We start from the raw sequence: 27,553 nt of genomic DNA on the forward strand, positions 1-27,553 counted from the left end.
TTTCCAGAGCTGCCTAGGTGACAATATATGCCCCTCTTGTGCTTTATGCCTGGAAGGGGTAACGTGTCTTACCGCTGGAGAATGCTCCGGTGGTTAATGTGTAGCAGACGTTGGAACTGATAAGGCGGATTAAGCTGGTTTGTACCTTGCCTCCTTGGTAGACTGTATGGATCTAAATGATGATGCTGCAGTGACAAAGTACCTGCACCTAATGAGAGATAACTTTGGGGACTGTGCACTAATGGTGCCCATACACTAGTACGATATGGCCTATTTTTTATTTTCACACTATTTCGACCGATCATGTGAAAAGTGTCATGGTATGTGCTTTTCCAGCTGATTCATATACGTGGTCCCATGCGTATCTGATGCGGAGATCATCATGGCTTCTGAGAGGATTTGTGGTAACCCCCCTCCCTCCCAGCCATGAATGGGATTGCATACAGTTTATTGTATCGGACAGTTGTTGAGGTGCTGCATGCTACACCTCAGTGTAATGTATGGGGGCCTTAAGACCTGGAGCCGGTACCAGCCAACCAGCTCCTCTGTTTGGAGGGGGAGGGAGAACAAACAGTCTGTAACATGCCAGTTGTGACAGTCTGGTACTTGATCTCTCTCCAAGACTTAAGGTGCTTACACACTGATAGATTTGGCAAAAGACCTGGGCTTTACCGACTGATCGAAACAACCAATCGCTCAAATCGTTCCGTGTATGAACGAGATTTGACGACTGTCACTAGGTTAGAGGAGCCGAATCTCTCCTGCTTGTTACAAGGATCTTTCACTGTTCTCTTACCCAAACAGATGCCGAGATAATGGCTAAAATATTTCCCGCCACTTCCTACGGCTTGGGGGGGAATTATGTGCAGAGAAAAGGGCATCCCAACCGCTGGGCACTCTGCCCGTTCCATAACCTATAAGGAAGGTTGTGTTTGCTGGGCCATTGTGCTTAGTATAGCTTGTAAGACTTGTTTTAAAATGCAAGTTACTAGTATATTACAGGTTAATGTATTTTTAATTAATGTATTATAACATCTTACCAGTGGTGGCCCAGAGGAGCGGCTGCGGCACTGTTCAAAATCCAAATAGTGGAGCCACACCCACTGTCAGGGAGTCAGAATAGAATGGTAGTTGGTGTGATACCCTATTTGAATTTTGGACTGTGCTCCAGCTCCAACTCTGGATCCCCACTGGTCCCTTCCATAGAGGTCCGCTTATGTGCACGGTGGGGGCCCTGCTGGTTCCAAATCTTAAAGGATATACTGCATCTACTGTTAACAGACATTTATGGGGGAGAGATACAGCCATAAACCTTCCAATATGCAAATCCTTACCCATAGGCGATGTGCTGCTCGGCGGGTATGTGTTCCCTGTGTGATAAATTGTACTGTCCCTGCTCATATTGTCACCTACCGACTGCTGCAACGACCAGTGGCGCCGCTGATGGCTGCCTAGGCGCTGTGCAGCTCGGCGGGTATGTGTTCCCTACATATAGGTGGAAATTTACTAAAGGAAATTTGTAAAAAAAATAGGTGTATTTGTATCCAGAAATACACTTATTTTTGACATTTACTATCCCGAAAATACGGCAATTCGTATTTGTATTGATGTGCTATCAATACGAATACGAATTGCCGTATTTTCGGGATAGTAAATGTCAAAAATAAGTGTATTTCTGGATACAAATACACCTATTTTTTACAAATTTCCTTTAGTAAATTTCCCCCATAATGTCCTCAATGTAATGTATGCAATGTCCTCTCCTCTCCCCCCCCCCCCCCATCCCTGCTTGATGATGCACTGTAAATCCGCAAAAAATTCCTAGTGTGCGCAAGCACACATGGCCAATAAAGTTGATTCTATTCTATTCTATAACTTTATGTGTAGTAAGAAATTATAAAGGAAAGTTATATGCCATCAAGTGAAAGGGAAATGCCTATTGGCAAGGGTTAGCCATTTCTGGTATACAGTATAAACCCCAGACGGGTGCACTGAGGGCTTCTGTGTCTTCTCCAAACTGGTTGCCCAATCTGTTTTCTGAATAATTTGGGATGGGCATCTTAATGGCAGTATTAATGCGACATGATTCCTTTTTTGTATAAAGGAATCCTACACAAGTGAATCCTCCAACACCTTTTCACTTCTGAAAAGGCGTTGGAGGATTCACTTGTGTATATTCTATTCTGGTATTAATTCCTCCCCTCTTCTCAAGTGCCCTGCCTCTTTTTAAGGGCCCTTAATAAAGGTTCATCGTCATCGGATTTCTCCGATATTTTAAAGAAATACTAAAAGATTCTGGTATTGGTCTTAGACCTAGCATACCGCATATTCTTGTGTACCCCTGAGGAAGTCTCTTTGGAGACGAAACGCGTCTGGTTTTTCCATGCGGTTCCAAAGAATCCTAATCTGCAAATGCTTCATTTATGTGTTTTTAAATAAATGTTTTTGAGAATGTTTTATTGTCTATTTGCTTAAATCTGAGCACATGACAAGGTGGTGGGAATCTCAATAGTGCCCTCTACATCCCTTCTTTGGTCTCTGTTTTTATCTCCCACTAACAGGGGAGATTCTGTAGAGGTAGTCGCTTTACATTATTGGAAGCACTTTCAGGGTCAACCCCCCCCATTTGCGTATGTATGTATATAATTTTCTGGTACTTGTTTCCTAGCACGGCAACAACGATCTTGATCTGGGGCATCGCAGGTAAAAAAATTGCGTCGGTCGCATCGCATGCGGGCTAAAAAATCGCATGCGATGCGACCGACGCGATGCCCGCGATTTCCCATAGGGAACAATGTAAAATGCCTCAATTTAACCAAATCAACATAGGGAACAATTTTAAATGGGCCAGAGAACCCCAAAAACCCCCCTGATCAGTGACATGGCCCCCCAAAAATAGTTAACGCCACCTCACGAGCAACGTCAACCCGAAGCGTGGCGAGCGCAGCGAGCCCGCGAGGGGCGGCGGTACGCGTCCTCCGACCTTTTCATACCTCCACTATCCACGTCGGCCTGGAGATGAGAATAGATTAGTGTGGCGAGCCCGAAGCGTGGCGAGGGGACGCGGATACCTTCACCGGTAAACGCGTCCCTTCGCGGGCTTCACAGGTATCCGCGTCCCCTCGCGAAGCTCGCTACGCTCGCCACCCTTCGGGCTGGCTGCGCTCGCCACACTAATTTATTCACAACTCCACGCCGACGTGGATAGTGGGGGTATGAAAAGGTCGGAGGACGCGTACCATCGGATGCTTTTTTTGGCCGCATACGATGCGACCGACGCGATTTTGACTTTTTCAATGGGAAATCGCGGGCATCGCGTCGGTCGCATCGTAGACCATTAAAAATGACCCGCGATTGTGGCCGTGCTAGGAAACAAGTACCATTTTTTTTTTTTGCCCTAATTAATATGTCAGTGCCAGAATAATGCCACAAAGGGAAAAATCCTTTTGACTACTAGGTGCATTGTGCTCGTTTACACGGTGAAGAGATGTTTAGAGACTCCACATGCGGATAAGCATTGCCGTCCCGTTCGCACCTGTGGGTGTGCGGCGGTGTGACGGGCTGCGACCAAGGGAACTCCCAGCGAAAACGCAGAGAATTCCCATGTAAATGTGCCCGTGACAGGTGGGCAGGCAGCAGATGTCACCTGCCTGCCCACTTTCTGTAGACACCAGAGAGGCGTCTTAATCTGTGAGCGCGGTATAAATCATTCGATGTTCAACAGCCATCAAATGACTTCCTCCACAGAAGCTGCGAATGGCTGTTTATGCTAAACAGCCATTCACAGGCGTGTGGGGGAACTCGGCGTGTATGGGGTCGCGGCTGTTTGGTTTTAACGAACGGCGTTAAAAACCACATACAAAGTTTGCAGCTTTGCATGTGGACCAGAATAAGATCCTTGGCCTAAGTCAGGATGGGGAAATGTACTAAGATGGGAATAAGACTTCACCTGTGATGTTGCTATGGGCAACCAATCAGAATCTACTTATTTAATTAGCACCCTCTAGAAGATGGTAGACATGATCTGATTGGTTGCCCATAGCAACATCACATGTGAAGTCTTATCCCCATCTTAGTAAATTTCCCCCGATATGTTTTACAGGCTGTGGACGTGAAGTGCACTTGGTGTGAAGCTTTTTAATACAAACCTATGTCTCCTGAATTTTTACTAGTAGGTAGATTATACCATTTAGATGCAGAGTATAGGGTCAGGGGAGTGTGGTATAATTCACCCACAGTCGGGATTCCGACAGTCCTTACTCAGACGTCGGAATCCCGAGTGCACAGCGGGGGAGCGCAATGAAGCCCCTTGCGGGCTCGCTGCACTCGCCACCTATTTTATTCTCTCTCAATGGGGGTCGTGGACCCCCACGAGGGAGCAGTCGGGATTCCGACGTCTGAGTATTGACTGTCGGAATCCTGGCTGTCGTGGAGACGTCAGGGATCTGCTCCCAAATTGTTTGCACTAATTTACAATAGCTTCTTCAATGAAAGCCGAACGTGACCTCTCCACAATTGCCAAGTTCTTTCTGGCTTATCCACACGACCTTGTGCCTGTTGTTTGGTGACGAGTCCCATTGGCGATGTTCTCCTTTGGTAGTTTTCAGTTTGTATTTATAATTGGATTATTTGTATACAGCCTACCCTCTATAACAACCCTTTTCAAGCCTTCAGCGACCCCCCCCCTTGTTGATTGTATGTTATAGAGCAGTGATTCATTTACGATGCTAAAAGGAAGTCTTATGGGAAACAAAGGGAGAGGTTTGTGAGAAGCGCTGTTATATTGGATCGGCAATGCGGTGCTACCACCGTAGGACAATGGCTAATTGTTTGGCCAGGTTTTGTCTTGCCACTTCCGTAGGGCTGCCAAATCCCCTCAAACTGGAAACTGAAAACTCCCCGCTGTTTGTGTGCTGCACAAAAATCTTCTGTGTCTCTAATGTGCATGAAGATTTTCCGGTACTTGTGGAGTATCACGGCTCCCATCGTATGCCATATGTAGTGGCATACGATGCGATACGATTTTTGAGCATTTTTGCTCAAAAATCGTATGCGATCGGATGCCATACGATGGCACCCGATTTTGCACTGAAATGCATCAGAATGCATTGAAATGTGTATTAAACTAGTGAAATGCCCCCAAATGCCATTTTTCATAGTGCACCACCCCCACTATCAACGTCAACCCGAAGCGTGGCGAGCGGCGGCGGTACGCGTCATATGACCTTTTCATACCCCCACTATCCACGTCGGCGTGGAGTTGACAATAGAATAGTGTGGCGAGCGCAGCGAGCCACCGAGCTCGAAGCGTGGCGAGCGCAGCGGATACCTGTGAAGCCCGCGAGGGGACGCGTATAGCTGTGAAGGTATCCGCGTTCCCTTGCGGGGCTCGCCACGCTTCGGGCTCGGTGGCTCGCTGCGCTCGCTACACTATTCTATTCTCAACTCCACGCCGACGTGGATAGTGGGGGTATGAAAAGGTCGTAGGACGCGTACCGCCGCCCCTCGCGGGCTCGCCACGCTTCGGGTTGACGTTGATAGTGGGGGTGGTGCACTATGAAAAATGGCATTTGGGGGCATTTCACAAGTTTAATACACATTTCAATGCATTCTGATGCATTTCAGTGCAAAATCGGGTCGCAGCGCATGCGATTTGATCGTATGCGATGCGACTTTTAGCATACAATCAGCATACGCTGAAGGTCGTGGGAGGCGTGATACTCCACAAGTACCGATTTTCCTAATGGGTATAGTGAATAATGCGGCTTGTTCAGTATGCAGTCGGTAGGTCTACGGTCAATAAGTCAACATGTTTTCATGGTGGATTTATTTTTTTCTTCTAAAACAGACTTGTCCATACATTACCATCCCAGTGGGCAAAGGCAGTACGGACGGTGTAATGGTTAGCGTTACTGCTTCACAGCAGTAAGGTCGGGATGCGGTCGTATTGTCCACAGCACTTAGGTCGACATGGGTTTTTTCACTGTTTTTTGAGCCGACAGGCGGTATTTCATGCCCTACCATCCACTAGGGTGTGGTGTGAGAATAAAATAGTGTGCCGAGCACAGCGAGGCACTGTGCCTGAAGCATTGCGAGGGGCTGAGGTTCATTTCCAACTCTGTCCATGTCGACTGTATCGACATTCGGGTCAAAAAACAGTGAAATAACCCATGTCGACCATGTCACCTGTCAACCTAGACACCTGTCAACCTAAAGACTGTCGACCTAAGTGTGGTTGATTAAAAGTGACAGGTGATACGTGGCGCAGTGCTGCCTTAATTCACAATCCCCAGAAGTTACGCCCTTACTTCACAAACCATACAACAAAACAACAATGGGAAATAGAAAAATGGCGCAGTGAGATACTTGTTGTTTTTTTCCTTTTTGTATTACAGGCTCCTCCTTAGATTGAATGGAGTTGTTCTCGCGTTGGTGCAGATAACCGGATCAACAAGTGTTCAGTGAAAAAAACATAAACAAAGAATAATTAAAAACTTAAACTGCTTTCACATTGCAGAAATGGGTAATGACACGGTATTCTTAAATGGGACTTTAAAACGGGTCTGAGCCTTGAGACCTTTCACATTGCAGGTGAAAACGGTTTTAAAAATCATTTAATACCATTCAAACATTCAACCCTTTTAACCCCCAAAGGACACGTTTCAAGCCATTGAAATAGAGCTGTTCAAACTGCCAAAAAAAGGCCTTTAAAACGTGTAGGCTTTTTAACCGTGTCGAAATACCGGTTAACTTTAACCGGTAAATCAACTTTGGCACTTTCACATTGCAGCCTTAAAAGTTTTAAAATGGAAAAAAAATGGCAATATACCGTTTTAAAAGTGCGATTTGAAAGGGGTATTATATTTGAAATTGTGTGAGTGTCACTTAGTATGAACCAATAATTTGGTAATAGTGTAAGAGATTTCTAGGTTCCACAGGTGTACCAAGACTCACGTTGTTTCACGGACATGTCCCTCTCATAAAGGTATCTTTGGTACGTCCTAGGAGAACTTTTTATTTTTCAGTAGGAATTTTTCTCCATTATAAAGTATTCAAATTTTTTTCCACACGTGCTCAAAAAGAAGAAATAGAAGGTGTCTAAGACTCTGGTGTACTTGAAAAATTCCTTTTTGAAAATATTGTGGGTAAGTGGGGAAGCTGAACAAAGATGGTAAAGTTATGACAGCGTACCTCAATTACGTAGTTAAAATGTGGGAGAACACATGAAAAGGTTTCTTTACTTTTAAAGAAAGAGGGCCTACCCCTACTCACGATGTGGTTAGGAGGTTTCAAATCTGTAAAGGTTTCTTTATGTGGGTTTCTCCCTGGTGCAATGGATTGTGTGACTATGTAGATCCGGTATACATCAGTTAAGCCAGAAACTTCCCCAGTTCGGGTTCTATAAAATGGAGATTTTTCAAAATATTACTCGATATCATAGATTTTTACAATCACTATTTTAGGCACCAAAATATGGTGGCGTACCTTACTCACCCCTTTTTATGGGGGAAACACGAACGTAGCGGTTTCTTTTCCAATGTGCTTGTTGTAGGTATATGGAAAGGTTTTTGTGGGCCAAACAGTGGTTTGGCCCACAAAATCTACTGTATGGGACTTGTATAAGGATTTTTTGATTAAAATATTTGGTGATACCTTTTAAAAATCGGCTTCCTGGCTCTATTTGACCTTTCCATATACCTACAACAAGCACATTGGAAAAGAAACCGCTATGTGCGTGTTTCCCCATACTCACCAGGTACGCCACCATATTTTGGTGCCTAAAATAGGGATTGTAAAGATCTATGATATCGAGTAATATTTTGAAAAATCTCTATTTTATGGAACCCGAACTGGGGAAGTTGCTGGCTTAACTGATGTATACCGGATCTACATAGTCACACAATCCATTGCACCAGGGAGAAACCCACGTAAAGAAACCTTTACAGGTTTGAAACCTCCTAACCACATCATGAGTAGGGGTACGCCCTCTTTCTTTAAAAGTAAAGAAACCTTTACATGTGTTCTCCCACATTTTAACCACGTAAGTGAGGTGCGCTGTCATAACTTTACCATCTTTGTCATAGGCGTGCGCAGGCCATTTCCTTAGGGGGTGCACCATTAGATGGGCGTGTCCATCACCACCTAATGGGCGTGTCCATCACCATCTACTGGGCATGTATATTACAGCCTACTGGGCTGTGCAAACTAAATACTGTAGGTGACTTATTTATGTACATGCATTTTAAATGAATCACCCCCCCCCTCCCACGTGTACTAGAAACAGGGAATGTGCCCGCCAAAATGCCATGCACAGTAATGCCCATTACACATAATGCCATGCACAGTAATGCTCATTACACATAATGCCACACCATAATGCCCAGATCACACATAATGCTACACATATTAATGGCCCTTCTACATAATGCCACACCCTGTATTTTTGTAAAATAGGGACAATAGGGACAGTGTGTGCCAAAAATTTACACCGTAATGCCTATTACATGTCACACACCCATTACATAGTATAGCACATGCCATAATGCCCATTACACATTATGCAGCACACCGTAATGCCCAATACACATTATGCCACACAGTGATAGTGGCATATGGGTGACAGTGGCGTGTGAGTATTAGTGACATGGGACAGGGTGTTGGAGACAAATATTACTTACCTTAACTGCGCAAAGCAACAGCATCAGCTATCTGGGAGCTCTAGATGGAGCAATCTCCTTCACCCCGTGTCCTGCTCTTTATCACAATGACACATTCCCTCACCCTGCGGCCTGCACTAAATTACTCTGAACACTCCCTTACCCTGCGCTCTATCACACTGACGCACTCCCTCACTCAGCGGCCTGCGCTCTGTCACACTGACGCGTTCCCTCACCCTGCGGTCTGTGCTCTATCATACACTGATGCACTCTATCACACTGACATGCTTCCACACCCTGCGGCCTGCACTAAATCACACTGACACACTCCGTTACCCTGCAGCCTGCACTAAATCACACTGACGCGCTCCATCACCCTGCGCTCTCTCACACTGATGCACTCCATCACCCTGCGCTCTATCACACTGACGCTCCCTCACACTGACGCGCTCCATCACCCTGCGCTCTCACACTGACGCACTCCATCACCCTGCAGCCTGCGCTCTGTCACACTGACGCTCCCTCACACTGACGCGCTCCCTCACTCAGCAGCCTGCGCTCTGTCACACTGACGCCTTACCTCACCCTGCGGTCTGTGCTCTATCACACACTGATGCACTTTATCACACTGACATGCTTCCTCACCCTGCGGCCTGCACTATATCACACTGACACACTCCGTTACCCTGCGACCTGCGCTTTATCACACTGATGTATTCTCCCACTCTGCGGCATGCGCTCTATTACACTGACACATTCTCTTACCCTGCAGCCTGCGCGCTCTCACACTAGCGCTCTCCCTCACTCTGACACACCATGCGGCCTGCATTCTATCACATTGATGCACTAACTTGCCCTGGGGCCTAACCTTCCCTTTTTTCCACCTAAGCCCCCCCCCCCTCCCCCACAGCCTAACTCTATGTCCCATCTAGTGCCTAAATCTAATCCTCCCTCCTCCAACCTAATGCTAACCCACCTTACATAACTAATTTCACAAGAAAAACACACACACACACACACACACACAGAAGTATTCCCTCTACTCACTGTTGCCTGAGGAACAGAGGGTAATCTTCCTGATGGGCATGCCCTGGTCTGGAAGGATGTGGAGCTGCCCCTCCTCTCCCTCCATGACATCAGCAGCAATGTGAGCAGGCCAGTAGGGACCTCCGTGTAGCCCCGCCCCTGACTCCCGTGTAACCCCGCCCACTGACTCCTTTCTAACACAGCCCTTCTCCGCTCTGTCTCCGAGTCCTCCTGCACGGCTAACAATGCCAAAAGTGCAGTAAGGACCTGCACTTCATTATCTCTGCGCTCCCGGCCGCAGCACAGACTCTGCTGCCACTGCTCCTTCTCCAGACAGTGTCAGCTGCCAGCCCCTGTAAAATCGTGCTGGGGGTGTCGATCATTAGGAGGTGCCTGTGCACCCCCGGCACCCCCCGTGCGCACGCCTATGCTCTTTGTTCAGCTTCCCCACTTACCCACAATATTTTCAAAAAGGAAATTTTTCAAGTACACCAGAGTCTTAGACACCTTCTATTTCTTCTTTTTGAGCACGTGTGGGAAAAATTTGAATACTTTATAATGGAGAAAAATTCCTACTGAAAAATAAAAAGTTCTCCTAGGACGTACCAAAGATACCTTTATGAGAGGGACATCTCCGTGAAACAACGTGAGTCTTGGTACGCCTGTGGAACCTAGAAATCTCTTACACTATTACCAAATTATTGGTTCATACTAAGTGACAATTTTAAATATAAGTTTTTAATTATTCTTTGTTTATGTTTTTTTCACTGAACACTTGTTGATCCGGTTATCTGCACCAACGCGAGAACATCTCCATTCAATCTAAGGAGGAGCCTCTATTCCCACCATGGCCCTAACTGTGCGGAGTTTGTATAGTCTCCCTGTGCTTGGCGTGGGTTTCCTCCCACAATCCAAAAAATAACCAGGGTTGCCAACTTTTAGATTCTACTCTCCCGGAGAGAAGACTTTCAGCAGCAGTTCAGGGGTGGGGCTTGAGCGTGATGTCGTTAAGCCCTGCCCCCAGGATGGAAAATAACCGAATTCAAGAATCTCTGTGGAGGGGGCAGGGCTAAAATGATGCCATTGTGACCGTTTAGCTCCGGCCCCTCCTCTGAAACCCACGGATTACGGCATTTCAATGCCGAGGTCGGGGGGAAGACGCCGAAGTGCACATTGAGGGTCCCCCTGAATCCAGGAGGGTTGCCCAACTTTCCGGGGGACCAGGAGAGGGACCTGATTTTCGGGAGACTCCCGGCCATTCCGGGAGGCTAGGCAACCCTGAAATGAACCCTAGAATGTCTGTGTGTTCGTGGACGTGGTAGGGAATATAGATTGTAAGCTCCATTGGGGCAGGGACTGATGTGAGTGTTCTAACATTCTCTGTAAAGCACTGCTGAATATGTGTGCGCTATATAAATAACTGGTATTTAATGTCCAACCCTACCCCTCTGCATACCTCCCAACATGACCCTCTCCAGGAGCTGTTCCTGGACTGCCCTCTTAATGTACAATTACTATCACCTGTGTTAAAATGGTACTTGTTTCCTAGAACGGCGCCCACGATATTCAGTCGTATGGCATCGTATGCATTGCATGCCATATGCCCTCATCCGATGTGATTTTTAATTGTATAAGCACCCTAATGGGGTTTTTCAATGGTAAATGGCCCCCTATACGATTTTTAATTGTATAAGCACCCTAATTTGTGCTTACAATGTTAAATGCACCCCCCACTATCAACGCCAACCCAAAGAGTGGTGAGGGGTGGCGGTACGTGTCCTCCGACCTTTTCATACCCCCACTATCCATGTTGGCGTGGAGTTGATTTTATATAGTGTGGCGAGCCACCGAGCCCAAAGCGTGGCGTGCAGACGCGTATTACTTTACATGTATTCCGCTGCGCTCGCCACACTATCGAAGATCAACTCCACGCCAACGTGGATAGTGGGGGTATGAAAAGGTCGGAGGACGCGTACTGCTGCGCTCGCCACGCTTCGGGTTGGCGTTGATAGTGGGGGTGCTTTTAACATTGTAAGCACCCATTAGGGTGCTTATACAATTAATAATCTTATAGGGGGCACATTTAACATTGAAAACGCCCATTAGGGTGCTTATACAAATGGTATACGATTTTTGAAATTGTATATGGCATACAATGCGATGGTATACGATTTTAAAATTGTATAACATTGGCTGCCATTGTATAACATTGCATCGCATACCATCGTATGGCTTATGGTATGCAATGCAATGGGCGCCGTGCTAGGAAACAAGTATCGTTAAAACACTTTTCTTTTCAATTAAGAGGGCAGTCCAGGAACAGAACATTGTGTCTCTTCTGGAGAGGGTCACGTTGGGAGGTATGCTTCTGTCTGACTGTGTTTTTATTTATTTATTTTTGTTTAAAAAACAAAACCTCTTTCGGCACTTCCGCCCACAGAAGCACTGGTTTCCATAGCAACGCCCTTACTACACATGGCGGCTGAGGTCAGTGTCTGCTTCACTTCCGCTTTCATTGTTGCAAAGAGGAAGTTTGCTGCACCAGCTTGTTCCCCCTACCCCGCTGCGTACTGGGACTTGTAGTCTATCCTTTTCCAATTCCGGCTCTGCTTTACCACAAATTACCCGTCGTGCATTGCGGCACCTGCTTCCGGCTTGCGTGGCGCCTGTGGGAGTTGTAGTCTCTCCCCGCATCTTGCGCACTCAAGTTCCCAGCGTACCCAGCGCCGCAGCCTCGCCTTCCCTCCTCCGCCCCCACCCACCCTACCTTGTCGTCGTTGCCGCCGTGGTGCTTGACGGATGTTGTAGTCCGGCGCTGGACGGCCTGTGATTGGCGGAGGCGGCTCCGGGGCAGGGGACGGACTCGCTTTCCCAGAGAGCCGCGCGGCGCGGCCTGGAGCAGCCCCGGGGACGGAGTGTGTGTGGCGGCCGCGGGGAGGGAGCCGCTGAGCCCGGCACCATTCAGCGCCTGTACGCTTCGCTCCTCAGCATGAGCGGCGCCAACCGGGCCCGGCCCGATTCGTTCGGTGACCAGGGTCAGGCTGGGGCTGCGAAGGGGCCCGTGACCGGGGGGGCTGCGGGGAGCGGTCCCTCTGTGCCCGTGGGCTTCAGCGCCATCAAGCTGGGAAGTGAGTACCTGGGGTCGGGGGGTTGGGATCATGGCGGGCGGGGGGTCTGACGACCTGCAACCGACGGTGTTGGGGGTTACCCGGGGGAAGGGAGGAAGAACTACCACTCATGACTGGGGCTGGTACCACCGACTTACCCCAGACTTCCGCACTATGGCCATCATAATGAGTAGGGGGTGATACTGTGTGTGTGTGTGTGTGTGTGTGTGTGTGTGTATATGTATGTATATTCTGTATATAATTAGTGTGTGTGATTAGATATATAAATGTATTATATTATATCCTATCCAAAATCCTTGGTACATTGAACCAAGGCGCCGCTATATCATGTGCTTAAAAATAAAATAATCCATATTCCGGCTATTGTGTGTATGGGGAACTCGCCCTGTGTGTAGAATACTGTACATTACAATATTTCTATCTCTGCGCTCTCTTCCTTAGCCCCAGCCTTATACACAGTAACAGGACTGAGGCAGGGGCACTAGGCCCGCTGCTGAGTATAATGTCATGCAATAGATTTCTGTATCTTGCAGGCCAGTTTACACCTTGTTGGCCTTAGGGCCGCATCCAGTTTCCCCAGCCCCCTTCCCGTTCTTATGGTGAGGTTAGTTTGTCATAAGCCGGTATCCCTTGTTTAATACGCCCTCTGATACTACCAATAGGTATGTATAACCTTCGTAATAAAATGCAACTTGCATTCAATGCCCAGCCTACAGTATGCGGGGATTAGATGGGATTTCAGTCGCTGGTTTGCACTGCAGTGTTAGGGGTTTTACAAGGGTCGTTATCTAATGGTTACCGGTAATCTTTAAACTAGTCTCTTAAAATAAAAAAAACGTTAAGTGGCGCATTTGTACAGTGGTTAAATTCAGGACATGATGGCAGTGGCGCTGGTCACTGCGTCTTCTGACTCCACAACTTTCTTAGTAGACATATGAGACTTAATATTCACTAACTAGATTTGTGCCGGTTTCACCCATTCCCGATGGATCAAAACAGGTCAATGTGATGTCCCCTCAGGAGCGATGCATGACCCGCGCGCATCGGACCTGAGTCGAAGGTTGGACCGGCATGCAGGTCGCACCTCCCTCCCGGTGGGGTCCCGGGCATAGGACACAGGTCACGTGATCAATCACAAGTTAAAGTACTGCATGTGATGGATTTCATGCAACCCTGCAGCTGGAAGCTTCCCAGCGAGTCATCGGCCGGGCATTCACTGTTGCGAAAAATCGCAGTAGTGTATGCCCAGCATAAAATCACTTGTCTGTATGCAGATTGTGTCGAGTTATCTGGCCAATCGGCTGATGCCTGGATAATTGTATAATGCATGCTCAGCGTTTTTGGGGACTAAGTAAAAACCGGACCCGGATAAGACACCGGAACGCCGGACCAGACATCAAACTCTGCATTCCGGAGCTTATAGTGTCTGGTCCGAGGGGTGTCCCATGCGGGGGGTGTCTTGTCCGGGGGGGATGCCTGTGATTGCTCACACCAGGGACATGGGGAAGGGGAGATTACAGCCTCCCTGTGTGGTCTGGACCGTTCCAGTTTTTATTACACCCCCGGACCATGCGGTGAGGCTGTATTCTCCCCCCTCTCCTCTCCCAGGTGACAGGTGCGAGAGCAGCCCCATCAGATGGAGCACCCCCGGACAGGACACCCCCAGACCGGATACTACAAGCTCCGGAATGCAGAGTTTGATGTCCAGTCCGTCATTCCTGTGTCTTATCCGATTCCGGATTTTACCCATACCCGCGTTTTTGTGTGATTGGAGACTTCAAAATCTGCTCCAAATAATACACCTTTTGCCTGTGATGTCTGTAAACGGGTCTGACCTGGCGTTACTTGGTAGGAAACGACAGCTCTGTTTTTGGTTCTGCAGTTAAAAAAAATGTAATTTTCCCATTTACGGCTTGACTAGCCCAATGTAACAGGCCATACTGAAATGCTCTTTTTAAATAATTCTTGTACCGGTTAATACTAAACTGTTCTTAAGATTTATAGTTAACAAATATAGTAACTGCCTTCCCTTAATATTGGGTGCGTGTTATGTGTATTTCCAGCTAATGCATCCTTATTCCCTGTTCCTAGGAGACAATGGTAAAGTAACCACTGTAGTGGCCACACCTGGACAGGGGCCTGACCGTCCCCAGGAAGTGTCATACACAGACATTAAAGTAATTGGCAATGGGTCCTTTGGTGTTGTATACCAGGCGCGACTCGTGGACTGTGGAGAGATGGTCGCCATAAAGAAAGTCCTGCAGGACAAGAGATTTAAGGTAAGATATTGGGGTGGAGGGGGAGGGATAGTTTTGGGTAACCTTTATTTTCAAATAAGCGTCTGTCATTGCCTTTTAGTTTATACGGTAATGATGCCAGTAAGTACAGTTCTGCATTGGTTGTACTTCATCTTAGAAGCCAGTCATCCAGTTTTTGCTGCAGAATGCTTCAGTGCAGGAATATACTGCAGCAGCTCTTCTTTCCCCGGGCACAGTACCTGCTGTGTTATATACGGCATCACCTTTTGTTGGGCACTTATACTATGGTGGCTGGTGGAAGTGCAGTGCTGCCATTAATGGGGAAAGTTTAGTATTTGGTTAAATCTGTTCCAGCGCACAGGCAACATCCCGTCTCTTCGGACGTTCATGTTCTTTAGATTAGTGACCTAACCGGTTGTTTTGGTAAAAGCAAGAGCAATTGTTCAATGCAAAACAATGATCCTTTATGCTGAAGTCACAATGCAATCTCCTTACTATGTGCCAGCAAGCCGCGTGAGAACCTGAGCATTACTATATAGGCATGGTCCACGCTGGCTTGTGTGTGTGCTTCTCTGACACTGGTCTCATGCAGGCATTGTTATAGGAAGAGTGATGGGCCATCTTCTACTTCTTGTACACACAAAATCCTGATCCGGTATTTGGAACAGTGTTCCAATCCAGATCAGATCTGGGACTTACACTGCAGTGGCGACCTGGGATATTATGTAAGGCTGCTGCTGGGCAGCCTCTGTCTGATCTGTGATGGGACACTGCTCTCATGCGCACGGCATACGGTGCCACTGCTGTCCGCGTAACAGGGCAGACAACAGCTGAGACAGTGTGCACCATATCCCCCATACTGGCTGCAGGACTCCACGGTTGGGAGGTATGAATGTTCCCATTGCTGTAAACTGCTCCCGGGTTGGATGACCCCGTTTACATTGACCCTGAATACAAGTCTTATCCTTGTCCAACTTGTAGCATTTCCTGGGCTGGATTGTCGGGTCTTTGGATCCAGGTAATTTTCAGCGATTCCAGGCATGTCCAAACTATGGCCCTCTAGCAGTTGTGAAACTACAACTCCCATCATGCCTTGCCACAGTTTTGCTGTTAGGTAATGCTAAAACTATGGCAAGGCATGCTGGGATGTGTAGTTTCGCAAAAGCTGGAGGGCCACAGTTGGGACATGCCTGGATTAAGCGATCTAGGTGCATTTTAAGGGTCTTGTGAGGAGATCCATATGTTTTAGACCATGCCTTGCACCCAGAAAACGAGGGAGGACCCTATATTATAAATATTTACTTCTATGAAATGATGGTTCCTTCAGGACCACACTTTCAGTAATCCCTGGTAAGTCACCTATTCTATTCTCCCTCTATGGGGGTCGTTGACCCCCACGAGGGAAAATAGCAGGTGGCCGTCGGGAACCTGGCTGTCTGTGTTTTGACAGTTGGGATCCCGACGTCTGGTGAATGCCTGTCGGGACCCCGATCCGGCACCCAGTAAACCACCTATGTCCCATTGTATTTCTCTAGTTGACTGACCTTTTTTAGGATGGTTCCCTAATTTTTACACTTCCACATTCAAACACGCTTTCTCATGAGTGTCAATGTCCTATTATTCCCCCCTCCCCCCCCCCCCCCCCCCCTGCTCTACCGGAGGTGGGGTGTGGTTCTGTCTACTCCTGGACACTTGCAGTCAATCTGAAAGTCTGGTACTGTTTGGGGGCAAATGTAATTTAAGCAATTTGCTCACAAACTCAGGAGAATGGACAAAAACGTTCAGTGAAACTGTTTAAATCAAATAGGTCCAACTACAGTACATTGTCTGAGTGACAGTTGTCCATTTTCCAATTTGGGAAACAAATGACTTAATCACAAATTAAATTTGCTCCAATCCAGTACCAGGTTTTTAGTCCATCCAACAAACTAGTTGGATGGTTGGAGGAAAGTCGGTCTGATGTGTGGCCAGCATTAGCTGTCATTTTGACGAGCATTCAACTAGTTCTCAAACCGTGCCCAAGGATTGTGTTCACTGTGTTATTTCCCCCCCCCCCCCCCCTTGTGTAACATGCAAGCTACCATCTCCATCTGTGTGTGTGTGTGTTAGGGATGGTTTTCTTTGTGGCTGGTCATGGCCTTCTTTTGCATTCCTCCGATGCATCGATAAAGACATTGAGCATACACAATAGACTTTTTAAAAAAAATTATTGCTCAGAAGGGCCATTAGAAGATGTTTTGAGCGTCCTGGAGGAACACGCAAGCAGGTCACAATTCCCGTTTTTTTGGGAGGGGAGCCCTGGAAGATGCCAGCAATATATTCCGTAACATGTGCCACTGAAGGTGGCTGCTGTGAGTGTGGAATTCAATTGTTCTGTGAAGAACACTGAATTGCTCCGTTGGGTGCCGATTTTTAATTAATGTTTTTAATTGTCTGGGTCCACCTAAAGGTCCAATTAAGGCAAAGTTTTCGCATGTCTGCTCGCCACCCCATTTCTTGTATATCTAATGGAGCAATAATTGAATAGCTCTGGGTAGGTGCCCACTGGAGAACAATGATGCCTACAAAGAGGCAGACCAATTTCATTCCAGAAAGGGGACCACGTCTCCAGCATAAGAGAGCTACAATCATTTTGTATAGTATGGCAGAAATGTATTATGACCTATAAGGAATCTTATAAGCTTTTTCTTTGGTACGTACATGTGGAGCAAGTCGCTACGTTCAGCATCAAGGGTCTTTCCTAGGTTCAGCCTCCCCATGCTTTCTGCTCCGGTCCTGCATGCAAAGTGGAGATGAGGTCCCTAGTGCCAGCACACCCCTACATACAGTGAGAGGCTGGACCTTAGAGTGAATATGCCTTATAGATAGATGATTTTTATATGGGATAGGATTTTTAGCCTGGGTGTTTGCAAATGTGGGCAGCTTATGGTCACGGCCAAGATTGTTTCAGTCCAACCCCCTGAAGTGGCTAGGGTCTTCTATATATGGAATAGTAGGACAGTGTGGCCAAGTGTAGGAAGCTCTTTGAAAATGATGCTTGGCTGTTGTCCACGCTGGCCGGTTCATGGTTCCCCTCAGGGTGCAAATTTTGGCTGTGGTCAATTTGGACAATTCTAGATTTAGCTAATTTTGAATACTGGTTTGGTATTTCTAATGACTTTTTTTATAAGTATCGCAGGCTTTTATTGGTCACTACTGTACACGCCTACCAATGAGACCTCCCCTTCTTTTTTTTTTTTTTCAAAATTGATCTGCCTGCGCTGATCAGTTTGGAGTGAATATCTATGAATGGAGTATAGTTGCAGACAGAATATTAAGCGTTCATTGATCAAAGTGTAAGAAATGGCTAATTAGCCATTGTGTCCTGGTTCTCTTGTACATAGAAGTGCTTATATAAAGCCGTGTACACACGGCTGCGATAGGGGCTGATATCGCTGGGAATATGGTCGCTGGCGACCATATTGCCAGTGATGGGAGTGTGCCCCGGCGATAAATCACCGGGTGCGCGCTCCGGTTTTCAGCCCCGTTCTAATCGCTGGCCGCAAGAGCTTGCTCCTGTGACCAGCTGATTACCTCTGCGGCACCGCCGGCAGAGGTTCCCTTTCATCAGTGACCATCTATGGTCGCTGATGAAAAGGAGACACTGAGCAATATATCTCCCCCGTGTGTACGCACCTTTACAGGTGTAGAGAGAGTTAGGGTTGGGTGGGGTGTGTTCAAACTGAAATCTAAATTGCAGTGTAAGAATAAAGCAGCCAGTATTTACCCTGCGCAGAAACAAAATAACTCGCCCAAATCTAACTCTCTGCACATGTTACATCTGCCCCACCTGCAGTGCAGCATGGTTTTGCCCATCTTGTGAACACATTTGTCCTGCGATCACGTCTGAAATTAGGCCCTAACCCGTAGTCCAGTTTCTTTAGGATGTTTGAGTGCAGATGCTTATTGGTTGCTTCTACACTGACTGTTAGTTTATTGCATTCAGCAGGTCTGAGGGTCACACTGGTTGCGTGCGTCTTACTCTTGCACTATGAACCTATGTTTTAATTTGGCCTAATTTAATGCCGTTGTGGGTAGGGAAAACAGGTAAAGGTTTTAAAATGGGTTATAGGGTTAGGAGGTTGATCCTTAAGGGACTGAAACACCTACTAGTCCCTGTATCGTGCTGCACAAGCGGTGTGAAAAAAAAATAAAATCAAAAATTTTGGTTGCTATAATGAACTATTTCAGTTAAGAGGGGGGGGGGGGGGGGGGTGGAGAAATCATTTAGGCCCATTAAGTTAACAGGGGTGAAAACGGGGTATACTCTGGGCTTTATAGTTTGGGGCAATTCAATTATTGACCCTTTTTTATTTTTTCACTCCTCTACGTAACATGTTAGTTGATGTATAATCTGTGAACTGTACACTCACTTATAGGTTGTGGCACCTATTAACCTACATCTGTTCACACGTGGGAAAAAAATCCTTTATTTGTGCCGTGCTACTGTCGGATGTCTGGGTTAATTGAATAGCCCTGGGGGATCAATTAGCCCGTGGCAAATATACCTCCGCTGATTTGAATTCCACCCCAACCATTAAGGACTCCATTTAAGGCCACAAACAGGATACAGGTTTTTGGGTAATTGTTTCCTAGCAGGGCGCCCAGATTTATTACGTACGCAAACGTAGTGAAATCACATCACCTATAGTAGTAGCATGCAATGCCTTTTTCCCGCTCCTATTTAAGTAAATTAGTTATTAGTTAACACATGTCGTCATTACTGTGTCAGCTGTATGAATGTGTTCCTAAAACACCAGCACTATCCACGCCACCCCGAAGCGTGGTGAGCGGCGGCAAAACGCATCCTCCAACATTTTCATACCCCCACTATCCACGTCGGTGTGGAGTTTATTTGATATAGTGTGGCGAGCCACCGAGCCCGAAGCTTGGCGAGCGGAAGCTGATTACTTGACATGTATTTCGCGGGGCTCGCCACACTAAAATCAACTCCGCGCCGACGTGGATAGTGGGGGTATGAAAAGGTTGGAGGACGCGTTCCGCCGCTCGCCACGCTTCGGGTGGCGTTGATACTGGGGTTGACGTTAAACAATGGCATAGGTGCAGGTGCTTACAATTGTAAGCACCCATCACATCTCATACTATGCACACACCACATCTCATTGTAAGCACCCATCACCTATCGTGGCATGGGTGCTTGTACAATGAAATCTTGCATTTGGGGCACTGCGATCGCATTCGATATTTTATTGTTAATTTGCACTTTATATGGACATCGCATCACATGCTACTATAACTCGGCATGCGTCGCGATTTCACTACGGTGAATAGCCCACTACGCTAAATGCGTACTGGGCACCCTGCTAGGAAACAAGTACCATTTTTTTTTATTTTTTTCAAATAAATATGGTTGATCAAGCGAGAGCTTGTGGTTTGTTTGGTGGTTCTTGTATTTTTGAGTACTAATTTTTTTTTTTCCCTTTTTGATTCCAGAATCGTGAACTTCAGATCATGCGTAGACTGGATCATTGTAACATTGTGCGTCTACGATATTTCTTCTACTCCAGCGGAGAGAAGGTCAGACTGTCCTGTGCACCTCTGTGCCTTCATGTATATTAACTTGTGTGCGGTCAGCTAGGGGGCATACACACAGGGGCGATTTTAGCCTCTTTTTAAGCCAATTGTCTAGATCGCTTAGAGGTTGAGCATTGACAGTTTTTTGTGTATACCCCGTAGCGTTGGTGATCACTTGCTCAGATCTTGACCACATGTAGTCCAGATCGCATACATGTGAATCAAGAAAGTGAGTTGGCACAGATTGCCCATACACACGTGTGTATGGGTGATCTAGCTTCAGTGAAGTTCAAAGGCAATTTTCCCTAGCCCACATGTTCAGCATGTAGGCTAGACAAAACCACCCCGTGTGTATGGGTGATCTAGCTTCAGTGAAGTTCAAAGGCAATTTTCCCTAGCCCACATGTTCAGCATGTAGGCTAGACAAAACCACCCCGTGTGTATGGGGCTTTAGGATGTTGCTGCTTCATTCCTATACAACCCTACCTTTTTTTTTTTTTTTTTTTTTTTTTTTTTTTCTTGCTTTGAGGATACTTGGAGGCAGATGCGCTAAGTCTTGACCAGCCGATCTGCTTTTGTAACAAGGAGCTGATTGGCTGTTATATCTGTCTTCAAGGCTTAGTTAATAGCCTTTGGTGTTGTATTTCTTCTGTCCTGTATTACGCCTCCTATTCAGCGTCAATAAATTATTATTATTATTTATTTTTTTCTATCTTCAGAAGGATGAAGTCTACCTGAACTTGGTGCTGGATTTTGTCCCGGAAACAGTCTATCGTGTTGCTCGGCACTTTGCAAAAGCCAAATCCACACTGCCGTCCATCTATGTGAAGGTGAGAAGAGTCTGCGAATGGTCTCCTGATCGCTGGGGGGGGATCGGGCGGTGGTGTCAGATGGTTGAACTGGTGGTTTATCCTTTTCCAGGTGTACATGTATCAGCTATTCCGAAGTCTCGCTTATATTCATTCTCAAGGCGTCTGCCACAGGGATATCAAACCACAGAACCTACTGGTTGATCCAGACACAGCGGTCCTTAAACTATGTGACTTTGGCAGGTACGTCCTCGCTGCGTTGGAGGTCCTGTCATTTCCAGATCTCCTCCTGTGTACTGTACAAGTTGACGTATATTTCTTTAAAATGAGCTGTGCGGCTTTGAATCCAAACAAAATGGCTGATTTTATTCCACAGTGCGAAACAACTGGTACGTGGGGAGCCGAATGTGTCCTACATCTGTTCCCGCTATTATAGAGCCCCGGAGCTGATATTTGGAGCTACGGATTACACTGCGAACATCGGTACGTCAGCGTAACTATCTCTGGGAGTACCTGTGTCCATGGGGAGTTTGTTTTAGCTGCCATTGACCCCTTTCCATTTTCTTGTTTTTCCCCGATTTAGACATTTGGTCAGCAGGCTGCGTCCTTGCAGAACTACTTTTGGGCCAGCCCATATTTCCTGGGGACAGCGGAGTGGACCAGTTGGTGGAGATAATTAAGGTACTTTATTTTTTTTACCCATGAGCACCTGATGGCGTTAGAGAATGGGAACAGAAATAGACTTTTGTAAAAGGTTTATAATGTTTCCACGGAGTATTTCAGCATCCATTGATAGTTGTATACGTTAGGTTTGACGGTTTTAAGAATGAAATCCTAGTTATGGAAACTATTTGTCTGAAAGCAGTATAGAATGGTTTGATTAGGAGCATTATGTGTCCTGATCAACTAGCACAGTCTGAGTGTTTGATTAGTTGGGTCTGATCTGGTGTGCCGATCTCCATGATCTGGCACCGTGCACTTATCCCATCTAGGCTGATAAAACGCTCCCCTAAATGTGCGCCCAAACTGGGTCTTGGACAAGTTGCTTATCCAGGGTTGTAGGTGTAACAGGTCTTGCTCAACCAACACCTCTGAGGCATTTATGTAGAATGCCAAATGGATTACTTGGACTGAACGGGTAGGGTAACACGGATTTGGGCTGCGAATCTCATGGACTTGGTCTCTACAGGTTTTAGGAACTCCCACAAGGGAACAAATCCGAGAGATGAACCCGAATTATACAGAGTTCAAATTCCCACAAATCAAAGCACACCCCTGGTCAAAGGTAGGTGACAAAAGGTTGGTTCACGTCATGATACAGCTTTTAAAACTGATGTAGCCTCACTGTGTCCATTCCTCCTGCGATCCAGGTCTTTAAACCCCGTACTTCTCCCGAAGCCATTACATTGTGCAGCCGACTTTTGGAGTACACCCCAGACACTCGCCTCTCCCCCCTACAAGCCTGTGCACACTCCTTCTTTGACGAGCTCCGTGACCCCACCACACGTCTCCCGAGTGGAAGGGAATTACCTCCCATCTTCAATTTCAGTTCTGTAGGTGAGAGTTTGGTGCGAAACTAGTGTTGTGCTAGATTCCTCTACCTTACAAGTGCTGTGTGTGTGTGTGTGTGTGTGTGTGTGTGTGTGTGTGTGTGTGCTAGATTCCTCTATCTTAAGTGTGTCCGCAATAAACTTTCTTCATCACTTGCAGAACTCTCCATTCAGCCGTCACTGAACACCGTCCTCATACCTAACCATTTGCAGCAGTCTCATTTGCACGGTAGGTGTCTGGGTGCCTAGGGGAGAGTGTGGGAAAAAGCTTTTAACTTCCAGTGTACAGTAAAGGCAGCGATTTATGCAGAAAACTGCTCAGTGCATACACACCGGATATTTTTTTTTTTTTTTTTTAAAGCGTCCATGCGATTTTCGATTGGGTGGACGGTCCATAGTAGGACGATGTGGAAAGCCGCCCACCCCACTAACCTGGTTACACCAGCAGATGAGCGGCGGCAGACAGCTATGATGCAGGAATATCTGCGGTCATTGTCCGGCCATACACTGCAGCTGAAAGCCGCTCAAATAATAAAACTTGGCTGCTTTCAATTCAAAATCGCCCATTGTGTATGGACCTTTTATAGCTTAAGCCTGAGGGTACACTGTGGGATCTAGTGAGGTCTTATATATCGCAGCAGAAAGCTTGGCTCTTCTTGGTGCCCTCTGAAAAGTAACTTGCTACATGTGGCGTGGACTTGTCTAAATCGATTCGCCGATGTCCCTAAACGGACTTGCCTGGTATTAAAGATGGCACATTTTGGCTAAAGGACTACTGAAATGCAGTATATCATGTAGCTTTTAAAAACCATATTTTGATGTTTGTTTTATATTTGTGGTCTTTCAACAGGTGAGGTGCGACCTGGATCAGACAGACTTAAATCCAGCGATGGAGCAGATCTCAGCACCTCCTGAGGACCTGTGCCCCGTTTCATCCGGGCTCTTCTCCGTTTTTTTTTTCCCAGCTGGCATCTGGCACTTGGGGTGTGTGTGAGATGAGCTTGGTTCATGGGCATATGTCTTTTATTTTCCCATCTTCAGCTCCATTCACTGACTTTTGATGATCGTTCCCAATACGGTCATCCGCAGAAGGGTTTAAATTGCCCCTACCCAACAAATTCTGTCTCTTCAAATGATGGATTCCCTCTAACCGCAGAGAAGCCAACGCCTTTATCACTGTAGAGAGCTGCCTGGTAGAACATCAGTGGAACATCTGCCTCATTTGGATGTCTGATTAGGGAGTCGCCTCCATTGGGGGGGGGGGGGGGGGTTGGGACAATCCAGTTATACCCTAAAATGTTTTGAGATCATGTTTAAGTGTTTGTCCTGGGCAAAGCACACACGATTGTCTATTTCCCACCACCCGGTGTCTAAAATTCTTCCCATGTCATTATGAAATTGAACAGCGCTTCTTAACGATCCCTTAAGTCCCTTGTTGCGAAGGTATGCGATAATGGAGTCCTGTAATGTAGCTGTGTAGGCATTGCATGTCCTTTTGTATGTCGGTGATCCCTCCCAATGTGCCAGTTACACTGACCCTGCTGCTCCATTCTGGGGGTGGTGTCTTAAGGGTTAAAAGTACTGACTGCTTATACAACAGACAACCTCTGTTACTTTTTGTTGTGTAACACTGACTGACTGTAGTGTGGCAAGCACCTGTCACTGCACCGCAGGACTTTAGAACGCTGCACTTACACTGCAGACTTCTATAGGCGGATCTTTAATGAAGAGGTCAGCAGCTTGTGCTGGGAAAACACTAGTCTAGCGCTTTCAGTGTATTGGTCTACAGCATAAGATCATCGTGGCTTGGTGTCTGTAAGGAATTTCCTGCTCTGTGTAGCTGAAAACTGTCATAGGCTTCTGGGTACTCTGGTGCAAGCCAGGGAAATCCCAGTGTCCTCTCTGCCAGTTGGTTCAGTCGTCTTTTTTTGACTTTCAGTTGACAATCTTTGCTGAAATCCTTTTTAACAATGTAGAAGCTGGCAGGGCATGCTGGAACGTGTAGTTCTAGCACAGCCGGAACTCTGCTGTATTCACGCCACTATAGCATCTTTCTTTTGTACTCTGTAGTTAGATCAGATGTACGTTAAGGTTTTTATTCACTAGAGTTTAGAGCGGTCACCACAACTGCCGACCGCACCGGGACGCGATGGAACTCTAATAGTCTTAAATGGTGGTAATGTAGCCGATCTATGTATTAGAACGTCTAGTTAAACAGACTCCATTGTTTTGAGGGTTAATCTCCTAGCAGTGTGCTAGACAAGTACTCCATTGAAGGCACTTTCCCTGTTCCTTGCCTGGCTTCTGTATTTTTTTTATTTTTTACTGGTTTTAATCCTAAACTATATCTTACCTGTTTTTTTTTTTTGTTTTTTTTATATCTTTGACCGTATATAAATGCTACAAATACTAAGAAGGAATCCATAACTAGTTCTGCCAGTTAGGAGGCATTGAGCTTGTGGCGTTAGACCATAAGTGTCAGCCACATGCGCCCGTGCATCTACGTGCCATCTCAGTGGTGGTATAGGTACTATTGTATCACTGCACTCAAGGGAGCATTTTAGTAAAGTTTAAAAAAAAATTATAGATTTAACTCCCAATGAGATGAATTGGAGGTTCCGGATTAAGAGCTCTAGTTTGGGATTTTAATGGGGGTTTTTATGTTCTTTTTTTTTTTTTTTTTTTATCTGTGAAATGTTTTAGGTTCTTCTGTAGATATGCGTTGATAATGCGAGATGTCCGTCTGTTTTGGTTTTAGTGGGGTGGGGGAAGCATACCTGTAATAGTGTGTATACACGGTAAGATTTGGCTTCCGATGTTCCTGATATAGGGAGCATCGGAAGCCAAATCGCATGCAAATCTCATGCTTTTTTAGGGCTTGCGAGCCCGATGCGCGCTCCCGTGTGAGCGCATATCGGCAGCCAGATAGAGGGCAGGCAGCACTATATAGTGTAAATTGTGCCCCTCTGGCATGCCGTGCGATGAGAGTCCCGATGCGATCTGATCGTGTCGGGACTCGCCTCACGGCATATCCTGCCGTGTGTACACACCTTAAGACTCCAGGACGTGTCTTAAATTTGCAGTCTGCTAAGGGTTTATCCATGGACCGCATCAGTGGAAGTTTTCTTTGTATTGTGGACTGTCCAACTTTTTAATATGTAGTATCTGGGAATCGCATCTCTTCAAACCACCCCCCCCACCCCTTTTTTTTTTTTTCTTTTTTTGGTATCACTTTATACTTTTTTTTTTTTTTAAACATCCATGTTAAGGTGGCCTAAACCGGTGCTCCTTGTTCCCTATGGGAAGTGGTCTTTGTATAAACAGACTGTTACCAAACAGCTGCTGAATAGCGGACATGGGCTACTACGCTGGTAGTGTCTGCAGCCCGCTATCCAGGTGTGCACGAAATAAACCAAGTCACACAATGGTCACTTTAGGTTTATGGAATGTTGGACAGGCCACTGTTCTGGTTCCTTCCATTTATTCCTCCGACTTGTCCTTTTGTTTCGCCCTGCATAACCCTAACAACCTTCTAGCATATGGGATAAAGTGTTTTTCACCCATTCGTTTTACTCTCTCCTAGTGACATAACCTGGGCAGAGGCACCGCCTCCTTTTCATGCCTTCTGGAATTTGCAATGTTCTGGTATGCCGGGGGGGGTGCAGCGCTCATTAATCCTACAAAGCAGTCGCCTCTGCATAATCCCCGTAGAAGAGTTCCTGCTTTAAAGCAGGTGACTCTGTTGCAGCCAATCTCACCGTGTGATTGGAGCAGTGAGGATCGTTAGGCTTTGCGGCAGTTGCTCGTTAAATCAGGATTTTCTTCTAATTTGGCCGCTTGTCCTTCTGGCAGCGAAACCGCGTATATCACTCATTCTCCCATTCTTCAGGTTTTTGTTTTTTCAACCTCTGTGGGTCAAATTTGGTATATATAGATCTATATATACACCCTGCCTTTATTTTCTTGTAAATATATATATTTTCCTCGTACTACAGATTCTTGTACCTGAGAATATGTAGCAATTGATTTCTTTGTAAATATGTTTATTTTGTTTTATTTTTTTATTTTATTTCTTAAATGATGTTGAGTCCACCTTGATTTCTCCCTTCCCAGTCTTCCTGACCCTCCCCCCCCCCCCTCTCCTCTACCCACCACTTTATTTTATTTTCATTTCCCCTATTTTATTCCTGTTTTAGAATCAAGACGTGAATACTGTATTGTTGTAGAAGCAAAACAAAAGCCAGGATGTAGTTTGATAGAAGCCCCGGGTCTCTTGTCTCTGGGCTGCTGTGGTTTCTGGAAATGTACAGCAATCTTCAATAAATTATTGGCATGAAGAAAACATTGTGTGCGACCATTTCTTTGTGGGGGGGGGGGGGGGGGTGTTGATTGTAAATTGTATTTATCACTGCTTTCAAAGGCTTCCATGCATGGTCTATCTCTGCTGGCGATGGCAATGAGTGGGGACTAGACATGCGGAGCGATCTAGTCGGATCACATAAAAATGGGGTTAAAATCGACCTGTGGGTATGCCCCTTAATACAGGCTTTT

General features: G+C 46.3%; 1 protein-coding gene across 3 annotated transcripts; it reads left to right on the forward strand.

Moving 5' to 3' along the window:
- Positions 1–12,418: 12,418 nt before the first annotated feature.
- On the forward strand, positions 12,419–27,344 carry GSK3A (glycogen synthase kinase 3 alpha). 3 transcript variants are annotated; one of them, XR_014463819.1, is made up of 12 exons: positions 12,430–12,811; positions 14,903–15,090; positions 20,563–20,646; positions 21,363–21,473; positions 21,565–21,695; positions 21,829–21,935; positions 22,036–22,133; positions 22,642–22,737; positions 22,823–23,009; positions 23,163–23,231; positions 23,853–23,986; positions 27,199–27,344. XR_014463819.1 is itself a non-coding variant. In XM_083162209.1 (11 exons), exons 1-10 carry the CDS (start codon positions 12,673–12,675, stop codon positions 23,184–23,186), a joined length of 1,161 nt encoding a protein of 386 aa, XP_083018335.1. In that variant the 5' UTR covers positions 12,419–12,672; the 3' UTR covers positions 23,187–23,231; positions 23,853–27,344. The 3 variants fall into 3 exon arrangements, 2 of the variants coding, with proteins under 2 accessions (XP_083018335.1, XP_083018334.1); XM_083162209.1 differs by having other exon boundaries at positions 12,419–12,811; positions 22,823–23,005; positions 23,853–27,344; XM_083162208.1 differs by having other exon boundaries at positions 12,431–12,811; positions 23,853–27,344.
- The last annotated feature ends 209 nt before the right edge of the window (positions 27,345–27,553 follow it).

The sequence above is a fragment of the Crinia signifera genome, chromosome 19, assembly GCF_055691185.1.
Source record: "Crinia signifera chromosome 19, ASM5569118v1, whole genome shotgun sequence".
Lineage (NCBI taxonomy): Eukaryota > Metazoa > Chordata > Amphibia > Anura > Myobatrachidae > Crinia > Crinia signifera.